This window comes from Arvicanthis niloticus, chromosome 3, assembly GCF_011762505.2.
Source record: "Arvicanthis niloticus isolate mArvNil1 chromosome 3, mArvNil1.pat.X, whole genome shotgun sequence".
NCBI lineage: Eukaryota > Metazoa > Chordata > Mammalia > Rodentia > Muridae > Arvicanthis > Arvicanthis niloticus.
Window position 1 is genome coordinate 55,335,489 of NC_047660.1, and position 26,733 is coordinate 55,362,221.

Consider the following 26,733-nt stretch of genomic DNA (forward strand, 5'->3'; position numbering starts at 1 on the left):
GAAGGACCAGGATAAAAGGAACTAGGAGCCCAGGGACCCCATGACATAACAAAGCCAGCCTTCTTTGCCAGGGTTCCGGGAATCCAGTAAGTCCCAGTGAGGTCTCCTAGCAACTGGGAGGAGTCAGGGCCATGGCACTCCTAACACCCCAGGGAGTGAAGGAAGTCTTCCAGTTTCAGGTGAAGATCTGAGTTCTTAGAGACCTTTGCCCCAGTGGATATGGTGGGGAGGGGGAGGTGTGCCAGTGAGGCTCATGGATGCCATCTCTTTGAGTGGCACCTCTAGCATCCCAGCAATCACCTCTGAGGGCACAATGAATGCTTGAGGCTAGAATTCCAGAGTCATAGGTTGTTTTGGACCCACAGAAAAATCTAGGCTGTGGACCAGCCCACCTGGGATAGGGGAGGGAGGAGGAGACTGCCTGCCATCTGCTGCCTTGGACCCCAGCAGCCCTCTGGATCTGTGAGGAGGAGCAAAAGGACTCTTGGTGATGGGAGCTTCAGGGAGGGGCTGCATGGCTCAGAGGAATGTGGTAAACAGAAACTGCTGGGGGCCAAGGACAGGGCTCTAGGTTCACTGTCATGGGGCCTGCCATTGCTCTCCTTGGTTCCTCCACTTAGAACCTCCTTACCCTGGGGAGCAGGACTCCTGCATATGGCAGGTCTCTACAGCTCTCCACTTCTTATCATTGAATTGGCTCCTGCTTCTCCTATGGAACCCTTCTAGAAAGCCTACAGAACAGTGAGGGGAAAGTTGAACCTATCAGTCTTCTCTCAGCCCACAAGAGTGCCTGAGCTTCCATCAAGTTAAATATCACCTTATTAAAAACCTCTTCTTCATCAGTCATTTACACTCTGGCATGAATGCATCATGCTGGCCAGTTGAAAGTAGTCTCAGAGAGAAATTAACACGTTTTAGGGAACAGAAGAGGGGACCATAATTCAAAACCTGAGGCTTGGTAGAGGTGCACAAACCTAGGGGTGCACTGGCAAGCATTAGAATTCTCAAAGAAAGGAATGCTAGTAAAAAGAATAAACAGTGTTGGGGAGAGAGCTAAATCAGTCAGGTGCTTGCCACACACGCACAAGGACCTGACTTAGTCTGATCCCCAGAGTGTATTTCATCGGCACCCATGGGTGGTGCCGAAGCTTTATAATCCCAAAGCTAGGGAGGTAAGAGGCAGAGAGCATGGCAAGTTCCATGCTAGTGACAGACCCATCCCAAACCCAAAGTAGACTATGAGTGATGACTGACACCTGAGGCTTCCCTCACACTCCGCCAGGAGGTAGCACACCCACACATGTGTACCAACACACATGGGAGCACACCCAAAAGAACAAGTCCCCAGAAAAGGGGAGGCACAGCTGTCTAGAAACCAAAGCCAGATTCTTCCTTGGTGTCCCCACATGCCTGGTTATTCTCAAGATGTATGTGTGACCCCGTATCAGTGTCATGTCCAGTAATGACATTGTCTCCTTCACTCTGCAGAAACCCCAGGGGCGACAGCACCTGCGGAGGCTCCTGAACTGGGAGGAGTTTGATGAACTGAGGGATGCCCGCCGGAGCATACTGCTGGACACCCTCTATGACAGTGTCATCTTTGCTGTGGGCAAAGGCTTCCCATGGGTCGAGGTCGTCCAGGTGGTCAAGTTCACAGAAGAGCTGCTCAAGGAAACCAAAGGTAAATAGTGTCACTGAGGGGACATGCGAGCTCTCAGTAGCCAGAGACCTCTTCAGAGGTGCTGTGTTCAGAAACAGCACAGCCCTGGGCTCTGCTCCCCATCCCTGGACTCCACAGCTGCACGTCTTATAGCAACCCCACACTGTCCCCAGATGCTCAGGGCATTAGCTTTTGTTTGCTTATATAAACCAAGTGCATTGGCCCCATCCATGGAGCCTTTCATGAACTTCTCCCTTGTGTCCTGGGACAGCAGGTTGTCCCCACAATGGCTGTTCTCCTCCAGAGGGTGTCCCTTCAGGAGTGAACTGGTCACTGCAGGACTATTAAGGAAATACAATGGCTTAATTACTAAAATCAGAGTATATTTCCCACTGTTATTCCTCAGCAAGCGTCACACCAGGGCATCTTTGGATTGTATTCTATTAGAAGGTTTGGTTTTTGAAATCGCTATTTGAGTTGCTGACTTAAATTACATTAGAATATCATTTAATGATTTTGGCTTGAGATTAAGGCAAATTTTCTACCAATTTCTGAAAGGGCCCTGGATACACTTCTGTCATTTTGGATTATGTATTTATTTGAAGCAAGTATTTGAAGCACTGTAAAAATCAAAATATTAATTGAATCTGAAAAGTGTTGAAAATATTCTATATTCCACAGTATCAAATATTCATCCAAAATTTATTTTTTATATTCAAATAAGCAAGTAGATCATCTCATCAGTATGCAAATTCAATATAATATCTAATCAACTGTAAAATTATATCTACTGAAAAAATGTCTAGAATATAATACTCATAATGGACAAATGGTTGTTTTGCATACCTATTTTCTTTAGCTACATAGCTGGGAGTTGTGTTAAGTTTGGAGAGCATGAAGCTGGGAATGTTAGCAAGCACCTTAATCTCAGCACTTGGGAGGCAGAGATAGATGGGGTCTCTGTGAGCACATGGTCTACAGTGTACATAGTGAGTCCCAGACCAGCCAGGGCTACAAGTAGAGACTCATTCTTGAGATAAATTTGGTGAGGGTACAAAAGGGTCACAATTGGAAAGCATTCCAGAAGCCATGCTTACAGCTTGCCTGTAAGCCAGAAGACTCTCACAAGCATGGAAGTCAAGTGTTACCATCACCCCCACTGCTGGGGGCTGTTCACCAGGACAACCTCACCCGTTCCTGGGCCAGCCACCCATTCAGAACTCTGGGTCTTCTGTATGATTCTATATGATTCGCTGACTTCTGCCTCCACCCATCTGCTGGAGTGATAAAGACCTGTTTCACCTCAACTCTACCCAACACTAGTCCTGATCTTGGTCTCCCTTTTCTCTCCCTCTGGTTCACTGTTGGGTTGTGATCCCAAATGGTGAAACTGCAAAAAATAGAAATGCTTAAAAGTTGGGTTGGGGAACCGGTTCAATTGTTAGATTGCTGCCCCAGTGTGAAGACCTGAGCTGGGGTCCTCAGTAACTACATAAAGGCAGGGCTTGGGTGGTGTCCATCTACAACCCCAGAATGGGGGTTGAGGTGGGGGTGGAGGTTATGAGTCAGGTAGATCCCAGGGTCTTGCTAGCAAAATGGTAAGATCCAGTTCAATGAGAGACCTTGTCTCAAGAAATAAATAAATAAATAAACAACTAAGAAAGACATCCAGCATTGATCTCTGGCCTCCAAACATGCATGTACACACACACACACACACACACACACACACACACACCAGCTCACCACTGTCCACTTGGCTCTTAAAAGATCTGAAATCCTGAGATACTTTCTCTTTCACACATGCAGATTGCAATAGACATCTCTCTGTGTAGTAAGGAGGTGACTGCGTTTCCACACCGTGCACTGTGTCTCTTGTGACAATCACATTCCAGGGGTCAAATCCGTGAAACACAGGAAGCTGATCAGAAGTCTCTATGCCACTCACCCCTTATTGGAAATAAAGCAAAGCTGAGCTAGACAGCATCATGAATAACAGAAAAACACAACATCAACAACTTAAAGTAATGGGAGAAAGCTTAAAGAGACAACAGGGAAAAATGCAAGCCAGAAACAGCGTTTGCTATAATATATATATATATTATATTATATTATATTATATATATATAGTCTTGAAGCTGGCTGACTTGGACAGTCACTGACCACACTTTGAAGTGAGTAGCTGCTTTTTTTCTCTACAGATGCTAGCCTTTTAAACTTTTTCTATGGTTTGAGATAAGCCAGACAAACATGGCCTGTCCTATTATCCCCCCTCCAGCATCATGGTCTGGTATTGTTTCCTGGGCATGAAAATCTATCCTACCCACCCACAAGCTTGGGTCAGATAGAACCTGTAATCAGACAGCAGTAGTACCCTTGCATGAATGTCTCTTTTTTTTTTTTTTCCTATCTCACATAATTGTTTTTGAAGCAGTCAGTTATTATGCTGGCTTCTTCAAGCGAACCTGGCCTTCATTTATTAGGAGCTCCTGAGGTCTCACCAGCAGAAAAAACACCAACGCAGACAGAGGGTGTGTTTAACTCCACCTTTGTCTTTGCACACCCCTGGCTAGTCACTCTGCTGGATGTTCTGTCAAGTGCACTGGACTAAGTGAAAAGCTAATGGTTCGGGATAAGGAGCCAGACAAGGCATTGCTTATCTTCCCTTCATCTGCAGATGGGTTCAGGTTATGGGTCAGCACAAAGGAAACACAGGAAATCTCCAAGTGCCTGCTAATCCAGCTGCCATGGGCCATGACCTACCCTGGCAAACATGCACACAAGCACCACCACCTACCTGCATGAGGAAAGTGTGCACTGTCCTGATGAGGGCACCCGAGTCTCTATCCTGCATCCCGTCCCAGCCCCTCCTAGATACATCACATCTATGACAGGTGTTGGCATAGGATGCAGGCAGTGGGGGCCATAGGCCGGCACCATCAGAGTTTCTGTTCCGGCTGACATCCACACTAGCTACCGCTCTTCTTGGCAGGTGGCTTCCCTGGGTGCTTTGTTGTGGGTAGCCTAGGCTAAGGATGGTTGCACGACAGATGAGGGCATTGGCAGGCAGCGTTTAAGGAGGGGCTGTGTTTGCACAACAGTGATTCAGAGCCCTGCCAGGATGACTGCCAACTCAGCTTATCTCCTTGCCCAATCGAGCCCAGCACTGGGAGGGAAAGGGCGGCCCTTTATTCAAAAGCATAAGCTGATTCCATCCTGGCAAAGGGCTCTCAGGATCTTCTGGCCTCAATTCCAGGCCAGAAGAAAGAGGTCTGTACTTGGCATCGTCTTGGGTCAGCCTCTGGGAAGGCCAGACGACTCACATCCAGCTGCCTTCTGGATCTAGGGTGAGATCATCAACCATGGGGGTCAAGCAGCAGAGTTCTTTCAGTCGGGCACATCCTGGTGGTGGGAGAATGGCTGGAATGGACATAGGAGGCTCAGAAGAAAAGGGAGCTACAGATATGGGGCTGCTCAGGAAGCCATGGGCAAGAAGGAGAGATGAAGTGATCCAGGGTAGCCTGGACCACCTCTGTTTCACTCTGCAGCCCCTGCCCTCTGCTTGCCTGGAGAACTCTTCCCCGGCAATTACCTCTTCCATATTTTGTAACCATGACAATATGGACACATGAGGTAGGAAGACACCCCTGTCCTCTTGCCTGGCCATAAAATCCTGGGGCTAGGAGGGAGGAGGCAGACTAGAGAACCGGTTGATAGAGGCAGAGTGGAGTGTGTATCATGGTCCTGGCATCTCTAGTTCCACCCATGCCACTCCTGATTCTCCAGGAAATGTCACCAGGCCACCAGAGGATGGGAAGGCAGCCACCTGCCTGTCCCCAGCAACCCAGACCTGGAGTAAGTGATGACTCATCAGGCAACCCAACATGGCTTTTCTACCCTGGCTACTCATAGGCATGCACGAGCTCTGTACCCTCACCTGCAGCACCCCAGGCCAGCAAAGCAGAGAACAGATGTCATTTCCTGCTGCCTGGGACAGATTGAGCAGGGGCCTCAGACCAGGCCAGGATGGAGACATTAGACAGAGTTTCTTTGTCAAGGTTTCCACTGAATCCTTTGTTGGAGATGTGAAATGTTTCTTGGGACAAACTGGCAACTCTTACTCCAGACATTTCCTTGGGTGAATAGGATACCTCAGGCCACCCTTGAAATGGTCATAGACTGTGAGAGTCAGCAACACACATCTGATTCCCTACTGTTCTGGAGGCTGCAAGACTAAGAGGAGGTATTGGTAGTCCTCTTCCTAAGACTATTCTCACTGGCCTCTAGCTGTCATCACCTCCCATGGTCCCCTTCTGTCCACTCCTTCTCATATAAGGCCTCGTTCAGACTACATGACATCGTTTAACCCCAACTACTTTAAAAAGCTTTATCTCATAAAACAAAACAGTTCAAGCTCTTTAGGGTGGAAGTTAGGTGTCCAATATATATTTGAAGAAGGAAGCCAGGTGAGGTGATACATGTCTATATTATGATGTATTTCTATCAATCCCAGAACTTGGCAGGTTAAGACAGGAGGTTTTGAGGTAGAAGCCATCTTGACTCTACCACAAGAGTCCATATTAAAAGAAAAGAACAGTTCAGGGTGGGGGAGAGTAAGATACTCAACCACTGTGCAAAGTGGGGTCACTGCTAACTATGCCGGCAGGATTGCTGCAAAGACATTCTTCTTCCCTGGCCAGACTATCTGTCCTGCCAAGGGTAGCTAGGAAAAGTCTAGCGTTCCTTTTGGTGTCAACCTTCTTCCCTACAGTCTGGTAGGGAAAGCAGTGTTTTAAAGGTGAGATGATAAGACCCAGAGAGATGAATTAACTTTCTTAAGAATGCACCTGAGGTAAATGGGTTCAAGATTTGAATCTAGGTCTGTGTCTGACTCAGAATCCACACCCTATCTTTTGACTGTGCATTTGGGTCAAGGACCTTGAACACGTAGGGTGTATTGCAGGCCTGAGAGGTAGACAGGTAGCCTGAGAGAGACCCCTTCCTCTAGTAGGATAGGAAGCTGGCATAAGGGCCAGGTAAGATGCCTGGGGGTGTGCCCCTAACTGGGTCACCTGTATGAGCCTGGGGACTGATACCAGCCACCAGCAGATACCAGGAGTGGTTCAGTGGGGTCCATGGTCTCGGGCCAAACTGAAAGAGCAAGCTGTGTTTGCAAACTATGCATGTCACCTACAGATAGATGTGCAGGTTTCCTGCCGGCCAGTCCTCTAGCTGTTGACTGTGATCCTCTGTCTTATCCCTGTCCTTCCTCAGTCAGCAGAAGGCCCAGCATCCAGGGAAGAGCTGGTGTATAAAGTAGCTGCTTGGCAGGCTGGGTTCTTGACACAAGAGGAGGATTTGCTTGTTTTCATCTCAGACAGGGGTGACAGTTAAGATGGTTAGACTGCAGAGTTGGGGCTCCCTTCCTAAGCTGTGGCACACTGCAGAGCATGGCTCCCAGCACCCATCACAGCCCATGATGGCTCAGGGTACTGTCAGCTCCATGGAAATCCCCACGGCTTCTTAGAGTAGAAAGGGATCCAGGAGGTCACCTGGTCTATTCCCAAGCCATCCAACAGCACACTTTAGAGTCATCTGTCTGGCACCCATGTCCCATCTCCCACTGAGGCACCGGATGAAGGTCACTCTGTATCCAGGACTCAGGGCCTAACCTGATATCACACCTCTAGAGACACACATTCAAGATTATCCCCCAGGGAGGTACTGATAGAGGCCTCGGGAGGAAGAAGAGGATGAACACACATGAGCACATTATTCATCACTATGGGAAGCCCGTGACAGTCACTCTCTTTGGACCTGACAAGGCAAGATTTTTATTGGCTCCATTTTCCAGATAAAAGCACTGATTTCTAACAGAGAATCACCTGTGCAAGTGAGGACACGCTGCGACCAGGTGTGAGCTGCATCGTTGTGATTCCTCAGCCTGGGCTCTCCATGGGCTCACTGAGCTGCTCTGTGGAGGAGCCAGACTCTAAGCTCAGCTCCCAGTGTCAAAGTCATCCTGAGCTCAGTGTTGGGGAGTCACAATGACTGTTAACCACAGGGGGTGGAGATGAGAGAGAGGCTGTTGGTCCTCAATCTGAAGACCAGGGCAGAGGGGAAATTCAGCCTGGCGGCCTGAGAAGGATCCGGAAGGTCTTCCCTCAGGGGTTTTAGAACCAAACTACCTACGCTCCTGTCCCTGCAGTACCATTGACCTCTGCCGGGAGGGAGGAGCACTCCTCAGGGGCTTACTTGCCCCAAAGAGAAGGGAGCCAGCATCTGAGAGACCTAGAGATAGACAGGTGATACGAAAATGGGGCCAGGCAAAGGTAGAGAAATTTCACAGGTGCCATCTAAAAATGTCATATGTCCTCGGCCATTGGTTAGCAGAGCGGACAGAAAGCACACTCCCAGGACAACAGCAGAATGGTGTCTCCTGCCCTGGCCTATCCCTTCTCCTTGGGGATTGTGGCCAGCTATGTTCAGAGACATTTCTAACCACAAGAAGCCCCAGGGTTCAGGGCAAGAAGTAGAAGAAACGTGTCCCTTGCCCAAGTTAGGAATTGAAACAGACTCCGAAGCTGGGCCCTAATCCCTGGTCTGGGAAGGGTCCCATCCTTTTTCTGGACCTCAGTTTACCCATCTATAGAACAAGATCTTTTAGTCCAGAGAGATGATCTACTCCAAGGAGATTTGAAAACCATTGCGTTTGTTCCACCTTTTGGATGACTAGACTGAGCTCACTGCATACTGAAACTGCAGTTTCCTTGGATCAGTTTATTTTCCAGGACTTTGGCTCAGACCATGCATCTTTGAGGTAGTAGCTATTACAGAACAACCTTCTTTCCTGCATCCACCTTTACAAAGAGAGCTTGAAGCCACTTAGAGACAAGTGGCTTGGGTTGAATTCTGACTGCCAATCCTCAGCTGTGTGTCCTTGAGTGAATCTCTCAGCCTCTTTCTGAGCCTCAATGTACCCCATGGGTCAATGTGCAATGTGAGCCTCCCTGAGCTGAGAGGGACTTGGGGATCCAAGTGACACAGGTAGATGTGGTGCGATACTCCAACCCTGAGGATAATACTGCCTTGGAGGTCACTGCATGGGTTTCTGGATGCTGCAGAGCACAGAATGGAGCTGGATAGAGGTGACAGGCCTAAGCTTCCCTCTGCCTTCCTTTTCTCAGGCCAGCCTCTGCTGCTCAGGTACTGGGAAAGTCAAGTTGTCAGGTTGTGTCCTGGCTTGACTCTTTTGTCTTGGATCCAAAACAAGGCAACCAGACTATCTTGTCGAGACACCTAAGTCATCCGGTACCCATCCAGAAAGATCAGCCCCTCTTCACCAGTCCTATGTCCTCCCCACCCTCAGGCCAGGCTCCTCTCCTGTGCTGCTATGGAAACATCAGTGCTCCCCTTCCAGGTCCTTTATGCTCAATGCTGGAGCAAGCGTCTTGTGTTGCTATCGGCAGATCCTCCCCCACACCCTTCTCCCATCATTCCTCTCCTCCTCCACTCTGCTCCTCCTCACAGGTGTGGGCCTCCAGGGGTTTGGGGACAGACTTCAGGAAGTTCCCAGTGGCCAATGCAAATGAAGGCCACTCCCTGTTATTGAAGAGCAGTGTGCAGGCCCAGCTCTGCCTGCCTCTACCAGAGACTTCTGCAACTTAATCCCTCCATGCTGAGTCACTGGGACACATGGAGCCGGCTGTGCACCTTACAACAGTGAGGGACAAGGTCTACTGAGCCCAGACGGTGTCTCTGGTAGAGTTCAGAGTCAACCAGGGATTCTTCCCATTGACCCAGGCAAAGGTTACACTAGTGTTTCTTTACCTTTCAAGAAAACTGCATGGCAATCTTGAGAAGATTCAGACATGTCTGGGCCTAATAGATGTCATGATGCAAGTCTGAATTCTGTGTGTGGCTGCTGGGGCTGCAGAGGACAGGATGGCCTTGGGGAAAGCAGTAGACATGGCCACCCACATAGAGCGGCAGAGCCCCCATGCTGTGCACTGCTGGGCCAGGCCAGGTTTCAGAACAGAGTACCTTCTGGCAAGTTCCTCGTGAGGATCCTCAAGAAGTTCTGAAGGCTCACCTCATGAAGGTTCACATGCAGTGCTTCCCCCAGGCCTGCAGGCCAGCTTTATTGACGTCTTGGCACTCACTCGCCTGGGATCACTTGTGGGGTGGTCCCACTGCTTGGCTGTTACTCTCAGTCTGAAGCCCACTCAATCTCTTCTTGCTTCACTACCCCCAGGGCTCTGGGGCTGCACTGTAGCACTTAACTGGCAGGAACTTAAGGATCCTATGGGTTCCTTCAGCTTGAGGAACCCCAGCCCCCTCCTGTTCTTCAGCACTCACATCCTCTGTCCACCCCCTTCTGGACTCCTTGCCTTTCTCATCCTGGGCCTCGAGTACATCGCAGGTATTTATGCTTACATCCTTGGCTCTTGACAATTTGCATCACGCTTGTGTCCTCAAACGAATCCAAGGCTTCCCATTTCATGTCATTTTTCAACCACTACCACCCCCTCCAAAAGAAGAGATGAATCTGTCAATATATATGCCTACAAACCTGAGCAGCCCCAGACTCACACCCATGTAGGAAAGGCCCCAGCACCAAGAGGGTAATGACCTGGAAGTGATCACAGAGAGGAGAGGCTCTGTGTTCTTGTTGGTCACCTTTTATCCAGACACTGAGATGATCTGGCTTTGATCCCAGATGCAAAGAAGAAATTCTAAAAGCAGCCCTGCCCTGGGAACCAGTCCTCACCTTCTGACACGGATGAGACAGGACTGTGTTTGTAGGGAACTATCTGCATTCTAGAAGGGTTCCAGGAATTCTACTGTGCAGAGCTGAGAGGCGTAGTCAGGGGCTCCCACTGGGCCTAGTCCTTCTTTTCCACTAACCAGGATGTCCGTGATGCTCAAGAAACCCGGGGGGGGGGGGGAAATCAGTGCTAAGGATCAGGGCTGTTGGCAGAGCTGAGCTTCAGAACATAGTTAAAGCTCAGATTTTTTTTTTTTTGTTCCATTGAAGGTGTGTCCCCTTGACTCATATGGAGTTTTAATAAACTAATATGCAAGTGATATGAATCTAGTTTCATCCTGCATGTGGGTATCTAGATTTGTTAGCACTGTTTGCTGAAGAAGCAGTCTGTTCTCTGGTGTATTCTTTTAGACTCTCTTGCCCCAGCTGCATGGGTTTCTACCTGGGTCCTTTGTCTTTCCTGCTTCACTGTCCACGTATTTGTTACGGAGTCAAGGTCATCTATGCATGGACGGCACTAAATCGAAAGCAATACTGACTAGGGAAAACCATGAGGACTGATGAAGAGGGAGGGGTGGAAAGGGGAAAGGTAACAGGGTAGGAGATATTCAAAGTGCATTACACACTTGCATAAAAATAGCTTTATGTAGCCCAGTGTATAAGACTGTTTAAAAAGAAGGAAAGAAAAGAAAAATGTATGTGTCAGACGAACACAAGAGAATAGCAAGATGGGGAGAGGCCAGGGAATTTGGATGATGTTAGGGTTTGAATATGAAATATCTTCCACAGGCTTATGTTTTGAGTACTCAGTCCCCAGCTCTGGCCCTTTTTTGGAGGCTGGGGGCCTTTAGGAGGAGTAGATTGGGTAGACGTAGTCACTAGGAGAGGGCCTTTGAAGGGGACGCCTGCCTCTAGTTCCATTCTCATCTCACTTCCTGAGCACCACCAAATGAGATAGCCTCTGCTATATACTCCCACACCACTGACTGTCCCATTTCACCTTGCTTTCCCTACTATGAGGGATTAAAACTGTGAGCCCAAATAAACCTTCCAGTTGCCTCTGTCAGGGATTAGGTTACAACCACAATAAATGCAGTGGACGCAGGTGACAGACATATCAGAGTTGCTTGGGCAAGTGGCAGCAAAAGAAAGCACAGCAAGAGGGAGCTGGGCCAGATTCTGGAGCCAGACCAGTACCCAGGAAGGGGCCAGCTACTCCTCAGAGCACAGGCGCTCTCCTCACTGTGTACCCAGGGAATGCTGTTGTCCATTGGCTGTCTTTGCAGTAGAGGAATCTTCTATACTCAGATACCCAGCCCTGACAAGAGTAGGGTAGGCATTGGTGCAGTCACTGTTCCCCCAGGTGGCAGCTGCCAAGAGCCTCTGGTTGGTGAACCAGACCTGTGCCTGCTCCAAGCCAAACCATATGCTTCAGTTCCTCTCTCCATCATGGCCTGCTGCCTGCTCACAGATGTTCCACTCCCACCTCTAAGAACTCATCTCTGCTCACCTCCAACCTGCTGCTCAGATGACCCCAAGTGTCTACTCCTGAAATCTAAGCCATAGCTATTGAGCATGACCCACGGGTCCCTAGCTACCTACTTTGCCACCAACACTTGCTGTGGTCTATCTGACTCTACTGTTCTGGGCCCATCTTGCCCCCAACCTGAGTCATGCTGTTGTTTGCTCAGCTCTTTCTCTCCACACTGGACTGACCTCCTTCCCTAGCTCTGCCTCTTTTAGCCAGAGCAAAGCCTCTGACCAACCCCTTCTTCTCATCTCAGTCTCATTGCAGCCATCTGAGTGCTGCTCTGGCCCAATCCTTTCCTTGTTGGACACAATAGCTATGGCCTCTACCTCCCACTCTTCATGGGTAGAGCTATGACTTTTCATCACAGCAATGCCAGCACCCAGCACAGTACTTCCTTATGGGACAGGCAGTGGCTGTTTATAGACTTGGGAACAGTTGACAGACTGACCGTGGCATAATGGTAGAGGGAGCTCGGAAGGAAGCTGAAGACAGGAAGGGGAAAGACAGGAAAGGAGGAAAACAGGGGAGAGAGCAGGAGGTGGGGGGCTGGGAGAGAAAGGAAGGATATCAGAAGCGATGAAAGAAGAGGGAAGAAGGAGCCAGAGGAGGAGGGAAGATGGAGACAGTCTTCTCAAATGACTAGCATAGCTAGCTTCTCTACCCCTGTAGCATCTGTGGCTCTCTGCCCTATAGCTCTAGGAGAGGAAAATGTATGTCAGTTCACAGGAAACTCCAACAAACCTTTGAAGTAAATATATACAATCCACAACTTTACATTCAAGTGAAAGGTACCAGTGCCCCAGCTAGGAAGGGTCAGAGTGAGTGTCTTCCACCTCCAAACCAGGGCCTTCCCCTGAGACAGAAGCACAGACCTTAACATTGAGCCTGCTCTGCTCTGAATGAAGAGGTTTGCCTATGCCAGGCTCCAGCCTGTAGCCACTTCTCTTCCCCACTCACCTGTGGAGCCTGAATGTTAACAGTCTAAATCTGAAACATCCTCCGAAGAGTTGTATTTGGAATGTTCACTTCCCAGTGAGTCACGAGGACTCTAGGAGATGGGTCTAAATGGCTGAAGTACTGAGCATGAACCTGTGAAGGTGATATCTAATGCCTGTCCCAGCACTGTGCTCCGTGTGCTTTCTGGTCCACTCTCACTTAACTAACCTCCACTTCACACATACACTGTCACAGAGCTTAAATGCCCTGACTTCCCCACTGTGACAGACTGAAATACCTCCAAAAATGAGCCAAAATACAAGAAGCCCTTCGTCCCTTAAGTTGAATCTGTTGGGTTTTTACAGCCACATAGATGTAAAAACACACCGGGTAATCTCCACAGACCCCCTAAGGAGGCTCTCAGCAAAGCAAGTCCCTGCCTACCTGCTGTTCTCAAGGCAACACCACCACCTCTCAGGTCCTCAGCGTGATGAGATAACGGTCAGTATTCCCACACAGAGTAACACAGCCTTTCCAGGAGCCCAGAGTAGGTGGAGAACTAAGATGGCGAACTTTCAACACCACCTTATGGGCATAGCTAAGTCACCCATCTATAGGAGATGGGGAAGGGCAGAGTGAAGACTCCTCTAAAGCCAGGGAATAAGGGGTGAGGGGAAGAGATAAGGAAGAGATATCCTGAGTCACCTCGACTTCACGTGAAAGCCAGGCTCCTGCATCCAGCACTTGATTTCCACAGCCAGTAAAGAGCATTCTAATCAAGTGTGGCCCTGTGTTGGCCTCATACAGAGGAGGGCAAGGAGACACATGACCAAGCTCACTGTGTTTAGCTGTGGCATCTGTGAGAACTGGCTCTCCTGGTTGTATGAGGGTCGTGGTCTCAAGCCATATCTCGCTTGCTCTGCCCAAGACATGCACAGCAGTCTGCCATGATCCTTCAGGAACCAATTCCTGTGTCAAGTTCTGGCAGCCTGGATGGAGGTCTGCTCCCAACCATTGTACAGAGGCACCTAGAGGGCTCAGGCATGGGGAGAGATGGGAGAGAACTGTTCCCTCTCTGAGGAGCTTCACTGTTAGTGCTGCTCTCAGAGCTGACTCTGGGTGAGGTGAACCCTATTTGTCCAGCTCTGTCCCCAAGTCCCCATTATCACGATTACCTGGATACATCTTCAGTCACCACCTTCCCCACAAACAGCAGAGACCCCTTGTTACTCTGCCTTCTCCTTCCTGAGGAATTGGACTTTGAAACAGTGCAAAGCACAGTTGAAGCAAGTCAGAGCAGGAGCCAAAAGACAAAAGGATGAAATAGTTCTATAGGGAAGGTGCAATAAACACAAGTTACTGCAGAAGAAATAAATGGGAAATGAGCCGGAGCCCTTGGGAGCTGGTGAGTGGTGCTGGAGAAGCGGTCAGGATGTAGGCTCTGAGGTTGAACCTGGGTTCACAGCCCGATTTACACTCTGTACTCTATTGCTCCGTACCCACAGGCTGCTCCATCACAGAGGCTGTGACAATACTGGGGAAGAAGCTCCGAGATTATCAGAAGCAGTTTAACGTCACCCACCTGCTGGCCCTCTGTGACTATTTCCACAACACTTTCATCCGACACTATAGACTCTACCAGTATGTCCTGAGCCAGGATCAGGAGGTCAACCTGAGTGTCGCTCACGTGCAAATGTGTGCACCACCCCAGCCCCTTCCACTGACAGACGGCACAGACAGGGATGTGTGGAGGCATGAGCAGCAGGTGGCTGAGCTGAGCACAGCTGAGGTGGAGAAGCGCAAGAATATGCTGCTGCTGAAGGAGACACTGCGCATGGAGCAGGCACAGATGCTGCAGAAGGCCTTTGGGGTTGAGGAGGCTCCAGGGCAGCTGCAGCCCCGTTCAACTCTGAGGAGGGAGGTGAGGCTCTGCCCCAAGATCTCTGAGACACAACAGGCTAGACTCACTCACAGGCCTTCTTCACTGTCTGCACTGGTAGTGAAGACAGAAGGCCACATGGGGATCTAGCATTTCCCACAGACTTTGCATGCACATCATTGCACAGCATCCCGGTAGTGACAAAATAGGGTCAGAGAACATCGTTTGCCCAATGCCATCAGCTACGGTGGAGTAGAGTTTATAGTTTGGTTGAGGCCTGCTGAGTTTTTCTGAGTTTTTCCCATTGTTGTTGACTGGTCACAGATACCGCTAAGTATGTCATGAAGGTAACATGGCTCTCTGAGCTGATGAGGGATATCTAAGTGCCCTTTGTCTGTAGTCAGAAACATCTTCATGGAGACCCAGGATTTAGACAGCTCAGGGAAGGGAAGGTGTTCGAGCAAATGGCAGAGAGAGAGAGAGAGAGAGAGAGAGAGAGAGAGAGAGAGAGAGAAGAGAAGAGAAGAGACGAGAGGAGAGAGAGAGAGAGAGAGAGGAGAGGAGAGAAGAGGGGAAACAGAGACAGAATGACACAGAGACAGATAAAGAGACAGAGTATGCACAGACACAGCAGGAGAGGTAATTGGAAGTTTGTTTTGAAAGGTTCTGTTGTTTGTTGTTTGGTTAGTTTGGGCCTCTGGTTTGTCAGCAAAAGAAGTTAAGTATTCTTCAAAACTATGTATGGGACATTGCTAAAATAATAATAACCCAGCAGGTTGAATGACATTCATCCAGGACCAAGGCTCCTGATACATGGGGACAGGACAAGACTATGCGATCTAAGTACATGAAGACATACAAAGCAGGCAGCCAGGCATGGAGGCGCACATCTGTGCTCGGAGCACTCAGGAAGTGAAGGCAGGGGAATCAGGACCTCAAGGCCAACCTTGAACAACAGACATCCAGTGGGAATCCAGGAAGCTCAGGAACAGCCTGTCTCCAGGTCCTTGAGGGACCTTGTTCTATGATACCTTAGAGTCTGTAGGCTAGGCCAGGGGAAGGCTGCCTGATAACAACTCCTGCTCCCAACACGCCCTCCACTGCTCCACCATGCCTTTCAGATCCCTTTGATCTTCCTTAGGGCTCTCTGGCAGAGCTTGGGATCCCTGGCAGTAAGCCCAAGGGAGGCATTCAACACCACAGGACAAGTACACTTTTTTGTGGAGTCCAATCTTCTAATGCTGGGGGAGAACATTGTTTTTATATTGAAGTAAAATCCAGGGACTACTCTGGGATGAACTGTACACCAGATTTTAAGTATATATTATAGACAACAGCATATCCAAAAATATAGCCTTCATCACCTCCAGGTATCATGCACAACTTCTCCTTTCGCATATCTCCTGGACACTGCAGGGTCAGGAATGTGAAAGGGGTCACAGTGTGTCCTGTTACAATGGTAAACGGGGCCTGAGCTCACATTCTTGTAGCTGGCTGGTTGGAAGGTAAGTCTACTCTCTAAAGCTCTGCCTGTTCCCTCCAATGAAGGGACTGACTAGAACAGTGAGATACAAGAACAATCAGGAAGTGGGAGGAGCTTCCTATGGCCACATGGATTATGAGTTGTCACTGGCTTATGGTTTCAGAAGCATGTGAGGAATGAGTGACACACACAAGGAGATTGTTACCCTGAAGTTGACAGTGGGGAGGTAGGAAGCAATGAAGTGTAGTTAGGGAGAGAGCCGGTGGACAGGAGGTATGTCCACAGAACATGGCCACCAGCACGAAGAGCCACAGCTGGTGGGAGGAGCATGGGCCTTGGCTGTCTTCCAAGCATGCTCACTGGTGCATATCTTGCAGGCACTGGAGCGTCTGGTCAGTGAGGCCATCCACATCCAGATTGCATGCCTGCAGGAGCTTCTACAGTACGAGATCCAGGCAGCCTTTGACATCCTGGACCTGAGGCTGCAGAAGAAAACACTCAGTCTCAGTGCTCCTCCGCCCCCACTTCCCTGTATCACCGCTGGCCCGGCAGCCTTAGAGGACTCTCCTAAGGCTAGTAAGGCCAATAAAGGAAAGAAAGCCAAAGCTAAGAAGTAGGAGGCTGGTGACTACCACTCAAGGACGTGTGAGAAAAGCAACATGGAGCATGCTCAATATAGACCAGAGGCTCCTAGTGATTAAAAGGAACAAAGCGACTCCCATGCTGTCTCTGTCTTGGAAAGCAATGTGTTATTGGAGAGGGTAGCTGATTGGCTAGGTCAGACCTTTCTTTCAGTGGGACCTTAGAGGTCCCTTTAGCAAAACACACCCTGAGGTTCTCCTTCCCTGCATATACAGCAAGTCCTGAAGGTCTTAAAGAAGATGCTAGGAGAGAGTGCAAGCAAGGTCAGGGACCTGCTCACAACCAGCCAGAGACAGAGCTGTAGAAAGGGGCCTGGAGCCAGTGCTCAGGGCTCCATCTGGACTCTTTCCCTGGGACACTGAGCCTTCATGCAAACAGCTTGCAGCTTGGTTTGACAGGAGACAATGGCTCAGTTACCCACTGCATGAATAGACAACCAGCTCAGCCAGGTTCATTCAACTCAGCACTGGTCAAGTCAGGCTGGAGAGGGCAGATGCTGGTGAGGGCAGATGCTGCAAAGTAGTTCTTATGGTCCCAAGTCTACAAGGCAATGACAGAATCCTTAACTCTCTAGGACTCCCTTCCATCACCCAGAAAGAGTGAGGTCCCACGAGAGTTTCAGCCACACTGTAGGTGGGATGTTAATGGCGTGCAGCAAGGGAGCTATCACTCTGTTGGTAGAACACTTGCCTAGCATGCATGAGGCCCTGAGTTTGATTCCCAACGCTGTATAAACTGGGCATGGTAGTCCACACCTGCAATCCTGGCATTTGAGAGGCACAAGCAGGAGATCAGAAGATCAGGGTCTTCTTTGTCTACCTATAAAGTTTGAGGTCACCCTTGAATATATGAAATACTATCTCAAAAAAATGGATGGATGGATGGATGGATGGATGGATGGATGGATGAAAGAAGGAATAAGATAAGAATCTCCTTCTGTCCCTAGAGATTGAGAAGGAGATGAACCATCTCAAGGGCCAGTGCTCTTCACTGTGGCCTATGGTGAACCAGTATCTTCATCACATCGGGGAAAGCTGCATTGCTCTACACTGGAAGCTTTTCCCTTATAAGTTTTATACTCAGGGGAGAAACTGGCATGCCCACCCCTGGCTGACTTCCACAGGCAAAGTAGGCACCAGGGTTGACATCTGTGAAGTGGGTTTCAAGGAAGGAAACCTACCTCCTCTCAAGTTCTTTCTAGACCTATGACCAGAGCAAACAGAGGGCTTGGGTGTTAGATCCTGGCAATGGACTCTGAGCTGCCTGGGAAGCAGCCCCAAGTAGGATTTTCCAGCATGGTGGGTGGGCACTAAGCAGACAGTGGACTGTGGGCTTCTTCCCTGAGCCCCACACACATGCCAAGTTGTGAGGAGCCTGAGTAATGAGCTGCCCCATACCAGTATGAACCTGGAACAGTGTCAGGGTCTGAGGACAGAGTGGTTACAGATTCTGCTTTGTTGAGGACAGGCCTGGGTGACACCTGTTGGGCCTCCTTTACTGTTTATTCCCAGCATAATGGAAGCCAGAAGACTTGATTTAGAGAGAGAGAGAGAGAGAGAGAGAGAGAGAGAGACAGAGAGAGAGAGAAAGAGAGAGAGAGAGAGAGAGAGAGAGGCTGGGTTGGGAATCCTTTACTTGTCCCAGGTTCCGCCACCATACCTTGGTGGGGATACTGTTATGATCTGAATCTAACATGCTCCTTGCGGGCTTCTGCTATAAACCCTTGTTGCCCAGGCAGTAACACTATTTAGAGGAGCTTTGGAACCTTTAGGTAGCAGGAACTCGATGACTGAAGTATGTCCCTAGAGGTAGGCTTTTAAACGTGATATCTGGTCCCTGATCCTGATTTGTCTCTCAGCATGCTGTTGTCATCATGACCTACACCACTCAACCATGCTTTCCTTGTCGTGAGGGACACAAATGTTAAATAAACCTTTCAAACCTGAAGTTGTTTCTCAGGTATTTCTGTCACTGCTGTGCAAAAGTAACTAATAGATGTGAGAGCGCTCATGGCGTGCAGTGAGTGAGCTCTCACCTGGTCTCAGTACATGAGAAGACACTGGAGTGATGGGCCTCTCCTCTCAAGCCTTCTATAACTCAGGAGTTATGGTTAGTCCAGGTTAGTCAAGGAGGCCTTCCTGGCCTATCAGGAGCAGGCCAACATAAGCAACCAAAGATAGGCAGCTCCTCCCCCTTGGGGTGGAGCCCAGAGAAGGCTGGGGGGCGGGGGGGGCAATCCTCCTGCCAGCTGCTTAGTCCCCAAGCCACTGTGCACTGTAGGTGTGGGAAGCCACCAGCCAGCAGGCTCCAGAGCCTGTGGGAAGGGTGGAGAGATGAGCCAGGTGCTTGTGTAGAAGGTGCAGACATGGAAGGAAGCACTTGGCCCTGGGCCAGGGTGGGGGTGGCATGATAATCCCACAGCCATCCACTTACCTCACTGCTTGCCATGACACTTGACTGTTCAGTAGAGCCTTTGGCAGCAAGAGATTTGATCAAAGAACCACCTGCCTGGTAAAATGTGATTGGTTTTGAGTCAGAAACTCTATGTAGTCCTAGCTATCCTGGGACTTCCTATGTAGACTAGGCTGGTCTCAGACTTGTGGCCTCAATTCCTTGAATTCTGTTAATTAGAGGCATTCTTCACCACACCTAGTCCAAATGTGACTATCTCGGCTTGGCTTCTTTCTAGAAAAATAATGGCAACTGGACAATATGAACAAACTGAGTGTCGGGTACACCAGAAAAACCACCTCAACATCCATAGAATGGAACCTCAGGAAGTGACAAGCTGCTAACAACAGCTCAGGCATCTCAGGTGGTCAGCAGGACATGAAGGCTATCTGGAACTTGGGATTTGACACACAAGGAGCAAGTGACCATGAGACAGTCCTGGGCTGACTTGCTCTCTGTGGATCCCTAAGCTTGCTTATGCAAGCTGCGCAATGAACGGAACTGACTCAAATGACCTTCACTCTTTCTGTGCCAATAGCAGGTTCAACAGAAAACACAGCTAGCTCCAAGATCGCTTTTGTACTTCCACACAACTGAGGCAGAGCAGAGCCTCAGAGAGAGTCATTCAAATGCCTTTAATATTGTGAATAGAGTCAGAAATTCAACCCAAGTCCAACACCCAGGGCTGGGGGAGGTGGCTCAGTAAAGTGCTTGCTCTACAAACATGGTATGAAGCTGGGTATGGCTTGTAATCTCAACACCAAGAAGGCAGAGACAGGAGGATCCCTGTGGGTCCCTGGCCAGCCAGCCTAGTCTACTTGGCAAGTTTCAGGACAGTAGATCCTGTCTCCAACCAACCAACCAACCAACCAACCAACCAATCAATCAATCAATCAAACAAAAAACAGAAGGCACCAGAGACTTAAGTTGGCCTCTGATCTCCACAGGTATATGCATTCTACTCTTCATACACAAACATGAACCCCTACATATAAAATTCAGCATTTACTAATGATAAAAGTACTTGTTTTAGGGTATACTTATCAGTTATAGCCACAGGAACAGGAAGCAGAATTAAGAGAGAAGAGGAACTGGAAACAGGAAACTGGAAAAGAACAGGACTGTACTGGTGACACCGCCAGAGGCTGTCAGTGGTCACTCATTCTCTTCACCAGTACTGACTGACCACTTGTTACTGCCAGAGTCAGCAGTAAACAGCTTTCCCACTTGTGAGGAGCTTGAATTCTAAACCCGGAAACTAACCAGTGATTAAATAAGATTCCTGGAAGTGCCTGAGGCTCTTCACACTGTGGCGGGTCAGGAGAGAGAGAAAGCAGGACCGAGGCTAGGCCCAGTGGCCAGATATCATCTTCAATGTTCAGCCACTAGCAGCCAACTTCAACTAGCCAGGCCCTGCCTCCCAACAGCCATAAACAGATACACACATCAGTGTAATCTTGGGTGTCAGTGTGTTCACAGCTAAGGCTGTTCAATGCCTATTGTATGCCAGACACTGGGGTGTGTCTTACACATAAACAGAAAAAGTCATGCGTGCCCTAGGGAGGACATTCACTGTAGTGCTCATGGGAGCTCTTCACCAAGGTTCCCCCTCCCACAGGGTGAGAGTATTCCCCAATTGGACCAGCCAGAATAGTCCACTATTGTAGACTTCAATGATTGGACTGTGGAGGGCAACAGAACCCAAACTGGACCAATTAACATCCCTCATCCTCACCCATCCACCATACCACTAGACACGGTGATCGACCTAGAGATTTTGCTGCTTAAAACTGACAGGACGCTTTTCCTCTTTGTTGTGAGTCTGAGAGAATTTTAGGGCCAAGGCAGGCTTGTGTCTAAGACTCAAGCTGGAGAGAGGGAAGATGAGTCCTAGGTGAGCAAGAGAGAGAAGGGAGAGCTCTGGCTGAGAGATGACATCTTTAATCCCCCACGCTGGGGGAAGCTCCACCCTGTTGCTCAGTGGTTTGGCTGTGTGAGCCAAGGCACACACACACACACCCATTATCTGACTGAGGTCAGTGGGAAGGGCCGGGGAGGATGCAACCAGGACAGATAAGGAAACTGAGGCTCACAGGTGAGATGATTGCTCAAAGTCACTTGGCTAATAGAGGGTGACGCTCTACAAGGAGCAGCCAAACCTCCCACTTACCTGGATGACAGATCCTGGGCTGCTGGCAGCCTCACAGATGGGCCCTGTAACTGGGACCACCAGTCTCCCAACATAGGTCTATGGCGAGCCTGTAGCTAGTCTCTGTGGAAGTAGAAAACTATCCAGGCTGAGCTGCAGATCCTCCTGTCTGGAATGTGTGCACACAAAATCAAAGGGAAGGTCAGAACAAACTCCAATAGCAGAGTTCATTCACTATCAAACATGGAAGTCCTAGCTTACATGGACCACTGATGCTCCACACAGAGTCCCTGAGTAATGTCTAAGAAGTTCCCGACACTGTCTGAAAGGTTCTTTTCTATCCCAAGAAGTGAAGCACAGCATCCGTTGACAGTTCCCAGCTTTGAACTAAGGAGTTGGAGATTCCATGTCTCTCCCAAGATTCCTTCTGCTCTGACATTTTTAGAAACATGGTTCCCAGCCATTGCTCCGTGAGAACTGGGCCACAGGGTTTCTAAACCTGATCCAAGTCTCGGATATGATGAGACTGGGGTATCCAGGCCCCACCATTTCAGAACAGGCTCTTGGGTTGTCCTTCCTGTGGGTTTCAGATTTCAAGCAGAGCCTGGAAATAACTGTTTCCGTTGGCCCTCCATACAGGAAGTGGCACAGCTGAGATTGCCCAGAGCCTAGTGCATTTGTAACTCTGTGTGTGAGAGAGACAGGGCTGCACTGGCTATGTTTTGCACTTTGTGTTCCCACCAGTGCTGCCTGGCAAACGATTCCAGACCTCAGTGATTCTCAATAAGCACCCTGGCTACATGGTGTAGTAGACGTTAATGTGTATAGCTTTGCCTCTGCTCCCCCACAACATCTGCCCGGACAGTTGAACAGGGGTCAAAGCACGAACTTCTGTATGGCTGGTCTCAATAGCTGGCAAGGTGGGCCTTGCCAGGTGACATTGTTAGCTGACAGCTTGTATTCTTACCCCTAGGGCGTCCTCACAGCATGGAGCTGGGTTCCAGCAGGAGGAAGACGTTATCAGACACTTCCCTGAGTCAGAGGCAAACACCCCAAGCCCCTGCTTCTACTATGCTTCATTCCTATTGGTCGTTTTTGCCATTGTTGTGCCAAAACACCCTGATGAAAGCAAATTAAGGGTCTATTTTGGCATGGTTTGAGGGCACAGTTCAACATGGCAGAAAAGCCACAGCAGCAGCAGGGCCGTGTGGCAACTGGTCACATTGGATCCCCACTGAGGAAGCAGAAGAGCAGGGTAGGCTGGTACTCAGCTTGCTTCATCTCTTTTTATTCACTCCAGGACCCCAGCCCATGGAATGGTACCATCCACATTTTGGGTGGATCTTCTCACCTCAACTAATGTAATCTTGAAACTCCTTTTCCAGACATGCCCAGAGGTTTGTTTCTAAATCCTATTAAGCTGACAGTCCAGATTAACCATCACAATTCCTAAAGTAGTTTCAGGCCAGCCAAGACTCAAGGGGGCAGGCAAACAGACACAGCCCTCAGTGCAGGGCGTGACAATCATATAGGGCCATCTGTAATCTGCCAGGCTGGCACAGACACTGGATAAGCGAGGAAACAAATTAGTAATCAATTGAGCAAGCAAATCTGTGAATGGCAGCCACTGGAGGATTCCATGCATGGCCTCCTTGCTCAGCTCCAGTACTCTGCTTGGACTCTTGGGATTAGATCTTAATACTAATTTGTTTCAGACTAGGCGCTTTCCTTTTTTAATCTCAGAGTTATGAAATGTCAAAGCTGAAGGGATCCTCAGGGTGTCGAAATCTACTTCAGCCATCTCCTAGCTGAGTAAAATGAAGAAGGGAAAGAATTTGCCTGTGGCATCCATGGTGGCTGCTGACCCCATGACTGGGAGCCTACAAAGGCTCTGCCCAGAGGCTTTCGTTTACAGGAACATGGGAGTCTGCCCTACCAGTCCCTTGTGAAGATTCACTTTCAGAAATCCCCCTCAGTGCCCTGTTCGGAACAGTTATTGAAACATCTCCACAACCCAAACACAGGAAGAGCCAAGGATATTATGGAAGGAGCTCAGACTAGGAACTCACGAAGCACCTCTGTAAAGCTCCACGTTTGTTCCAATGGTGGCCCACTTGGTTGCCAATCATGTATCCACGTGGCTTCGATAGTCACACCTGTGGTGACCACCCAGGCACTGTGTTATTCCACATTCCACAGTCCGGGGCCATTTGTATGTCTGGGTCCATGAGCATCATGGGGAAATCATACAATAAAAATAAGCTCTGACTTACATTGAGTACCTACGAAGCAAGGCTCTGATTTAGTCTCCTCAATTATGGACGAGAAAACCAGATCCAGAGATGTTGGGTAATCTTGGCTCTGTTTCCTTGGTTAATACTTCATCTGCTGGGACCAAACCAGATCGCCTACACCTTTCCCTCAATCAGTCAACCTGGATGTCCCAGCCTGCTCTACGGGGAGATCTCAGGAAGCTCTGATACCTTCCATCCAATCCATGAGAAGGCAGAGCTGAGGGAATGCTGGTCACAGAAGCAGGACTCCAAACAAGAGAGACATACTGAACAGGGGTGGAAATGTCTGAGAGCTGAGAGGTTTGAGGGAAGCCTAGGAGTGCCTGAGGTATACGCAGCCATATGCTGAGCAAGCCACATGCTAGTGCATGGATTTCTGGAGAGAGAGTCTAATCAGTCCAGATCTAAATAGCATTGAACGACCAAAGAAGTGATTCCATTCAAGTTAGGTGAACTGGTGAGTTTCCTGGAGTTATGTACAGGCACATATCGGCAAAGGCTTATGTACAGGGGTATGGATGACTCAGAAGTAGCTTTTTCACTGGAAAGGCTACCCTAGCATGAGTGACCATGTTAGAAAGCTGTGTCTCTGGAGCCTCCTGCACAGCTTGTAGCTACACCCCTAAAGTGTCTCCTCTCCCATAGCAACGATGTGCTCTTTGTGGAAGCTCCAAGAGGACAGCATACCCTTCAGACATTTCTTGTGAGTTTTGGAGCCTTCTGAACCTTCTGTCCTCCAGGAGGGAATGTTTGAACCTAGGGGAAACAGCCACATGACACAGGCTTGTTCCTGTGTTGGATGGAGAAGAGACTGGTTCGTGAAAGCCAGATGATGAAATCTAGAGGGAGCAAGATTTGTGACTGGAGAATTCTGTATTCCAAGTTCATGGTCCAGGGGACCTGTCTGGAGGGAAACTCACATGTTTCTTGAAGTGCCCTCTGCCCTCCACCAACACTACTGCAAGTGCCTAGGAGAGAAAAAACAAAAATCACATCCTACAAAGTCACAGTCCAGCTGGCAGAGAGACACACAGGACAAGTACCCCATGTGGTTTACAGAGAAACCTCCAGGCTCAGGAACCCCAGGGCCTTTGTCCCTCCTCCCAGGAAGAGAGGTTTCCATGTTAAGCAAGATAGTACAAGTCAGAGGCTAAGCCTGACCAACCTGGCCCAGGCTTATTCCCAGCACTGTGGGGCATCGGGGCCAAGTTACTGACTCACCCTGCAAGCCTCACATAGTCATTTCCCTTCAGGGCAGTGGTCCAAGCCTGAAAGTGGGCATCCCTGCAGCCCTGGCCACTAGGGCCTAGGCCTGGCGCCCAGATGGGCCTTCCCAGCATTTCTGAACAAGACTGACTTGCTGCTGGCAATTGTGTTGTATCCTGGCAGGAAAACTCCAGAACCTCTTGATGGTGGGAACCATCCAGGAAGTCTCCTGGAGGAGTCTGTGCCAGTGGGAAGACTCAGCTGGAGCCTGGGAAAGGTGGTTAAGGCCCTGTGCTTGCCAGGGCTCTGCAGTAGAGGAAATAGGACCTGGTTCTAGCTCCAGAAGCAAACCCAACAGCATCCTGGGATGCAGTGACATGGAAAAGAGCCTGTAGAAGGCGCACCACAGGGTGTCCAGTCACCACAAGAGTATAGGCAGTGATGAGGAAAATATTCAGGATCATATGTATTCATTTAAAAAGCAAATTCCCAGCCTGCTCTGAGCACACTGGGAATAAGCCGAAGAGGGTGAGGCAGGTAGATCACAAATTCCAGACCAGACTGTTCCACTGTTCCACACTCTCAACCAGTTTCTAAGAGCTGAGATGCAGCTTAATGGTAAAGAGTCCCCTGCCCCCACAACCTGTGCTAGGCTCTGAGTTCAATCCCCAGTACTATTCAGAAATAAAGCAACATGTTTTCAAACCAAGAATCTCAACATTCTAAAAAAGACTTTGAGTGGTTTGACTGTAAAAACATCTAGAGGGAACATAGTAAAATATCAACAGACAGCATCAGTGTATATGGAACATATAGGGATCTCCCCTGTCCCAAAGGGATCAATGGGAAAAAAGATTTAGTGACCTAAGAATATGTGTATGTGTGTATGCATGTGTTTATATGTGTATCCATACATGTATATGTGTATACATATATGTGTGTGTGCACATGCCCATGTGTGTATGTGCATGTTTATATGTATGTGTGTTCGTGTACACATATATGTAATGTATACATGCATGTGTGTAGATGTAGATGTGTATATTATATGTAGATGTATGTGTATGTGTATACCTATATAATCTGTGTGTCTGTGTGAATACGTATGTGTATATGTATAATGCATGCATATCTATATGTAGATGTATGTATATGTGCATCTGTAAATGTTTATATTTATGTGTTTATGTACACCTGTGTAATGTATACACTTATGTGTGTATGTATATTGTATGTAGAGGTATGTATATATATGCATATATATGTGTGCCTGTGTGCATATGCATGTGTGGAGATATATATATATGTATATATGTATATATATATGCACTTATATGTATATATATATTGCACTTATATGTATTATGTAGATACATGTGCACATGTGCATCTGTATATGTATGTGTGTGAGTGTGTATACATGTGTGTGTGTGTCTGTCCCCATGTAGCACAGATTTCCTGCCTATCCATACATACCCTGGTGAGAACAGCATTCCAAAACACTTCTGCTCATGCATGATGTCAGGGTGGGGTGTGGCTTCAGCCTAGGAAGTGGCAGAATTCAGAATAGAATTAGATTGTTCCAGAATCATTAGAGGGTGACATTATTTGGAAGCTATTTCTCACCATGGACCATCTCCAGTTATTCTAGCTGATTCTGTGCTACTTCTGGTGTCCAGAAGTACCACCTTGCAGAGAGAAATACAGATGCAGAGAAGCAAAGCCACTGAACTAG

General features: G+C 48.7%; 1 protein-coding gene across 1 annotated transcript; it reads left to right on the top strand.

Annotated features, from left to right (window-relative positions):
* The first annotated feature begins 82 nt into the window (after window positions 1–82).
* Window positions 83–17,304, top strand: C3H8orf74 (chromosome 3 C8orf74 homolog). Its single transcript, XM_034499220.2, has 4 exons — window positions 83–179; window positions 1,489–1,681; window positions 14,400–14,815; window positions 16,634–17,304. Exons 1-4 carry the CDS (start codon window positions 132–134, stop codon window positions 16,871–16,873), a joined length of 897 nt encoding a protein of 298 aa, XP_034355111.1. The 5' UTR covers window positions 83–131; the 3' UTR covers window positions 16,874–17,304.
* Window positions 17,305–26,733: the final 9,429 nt, after the last annotated feature.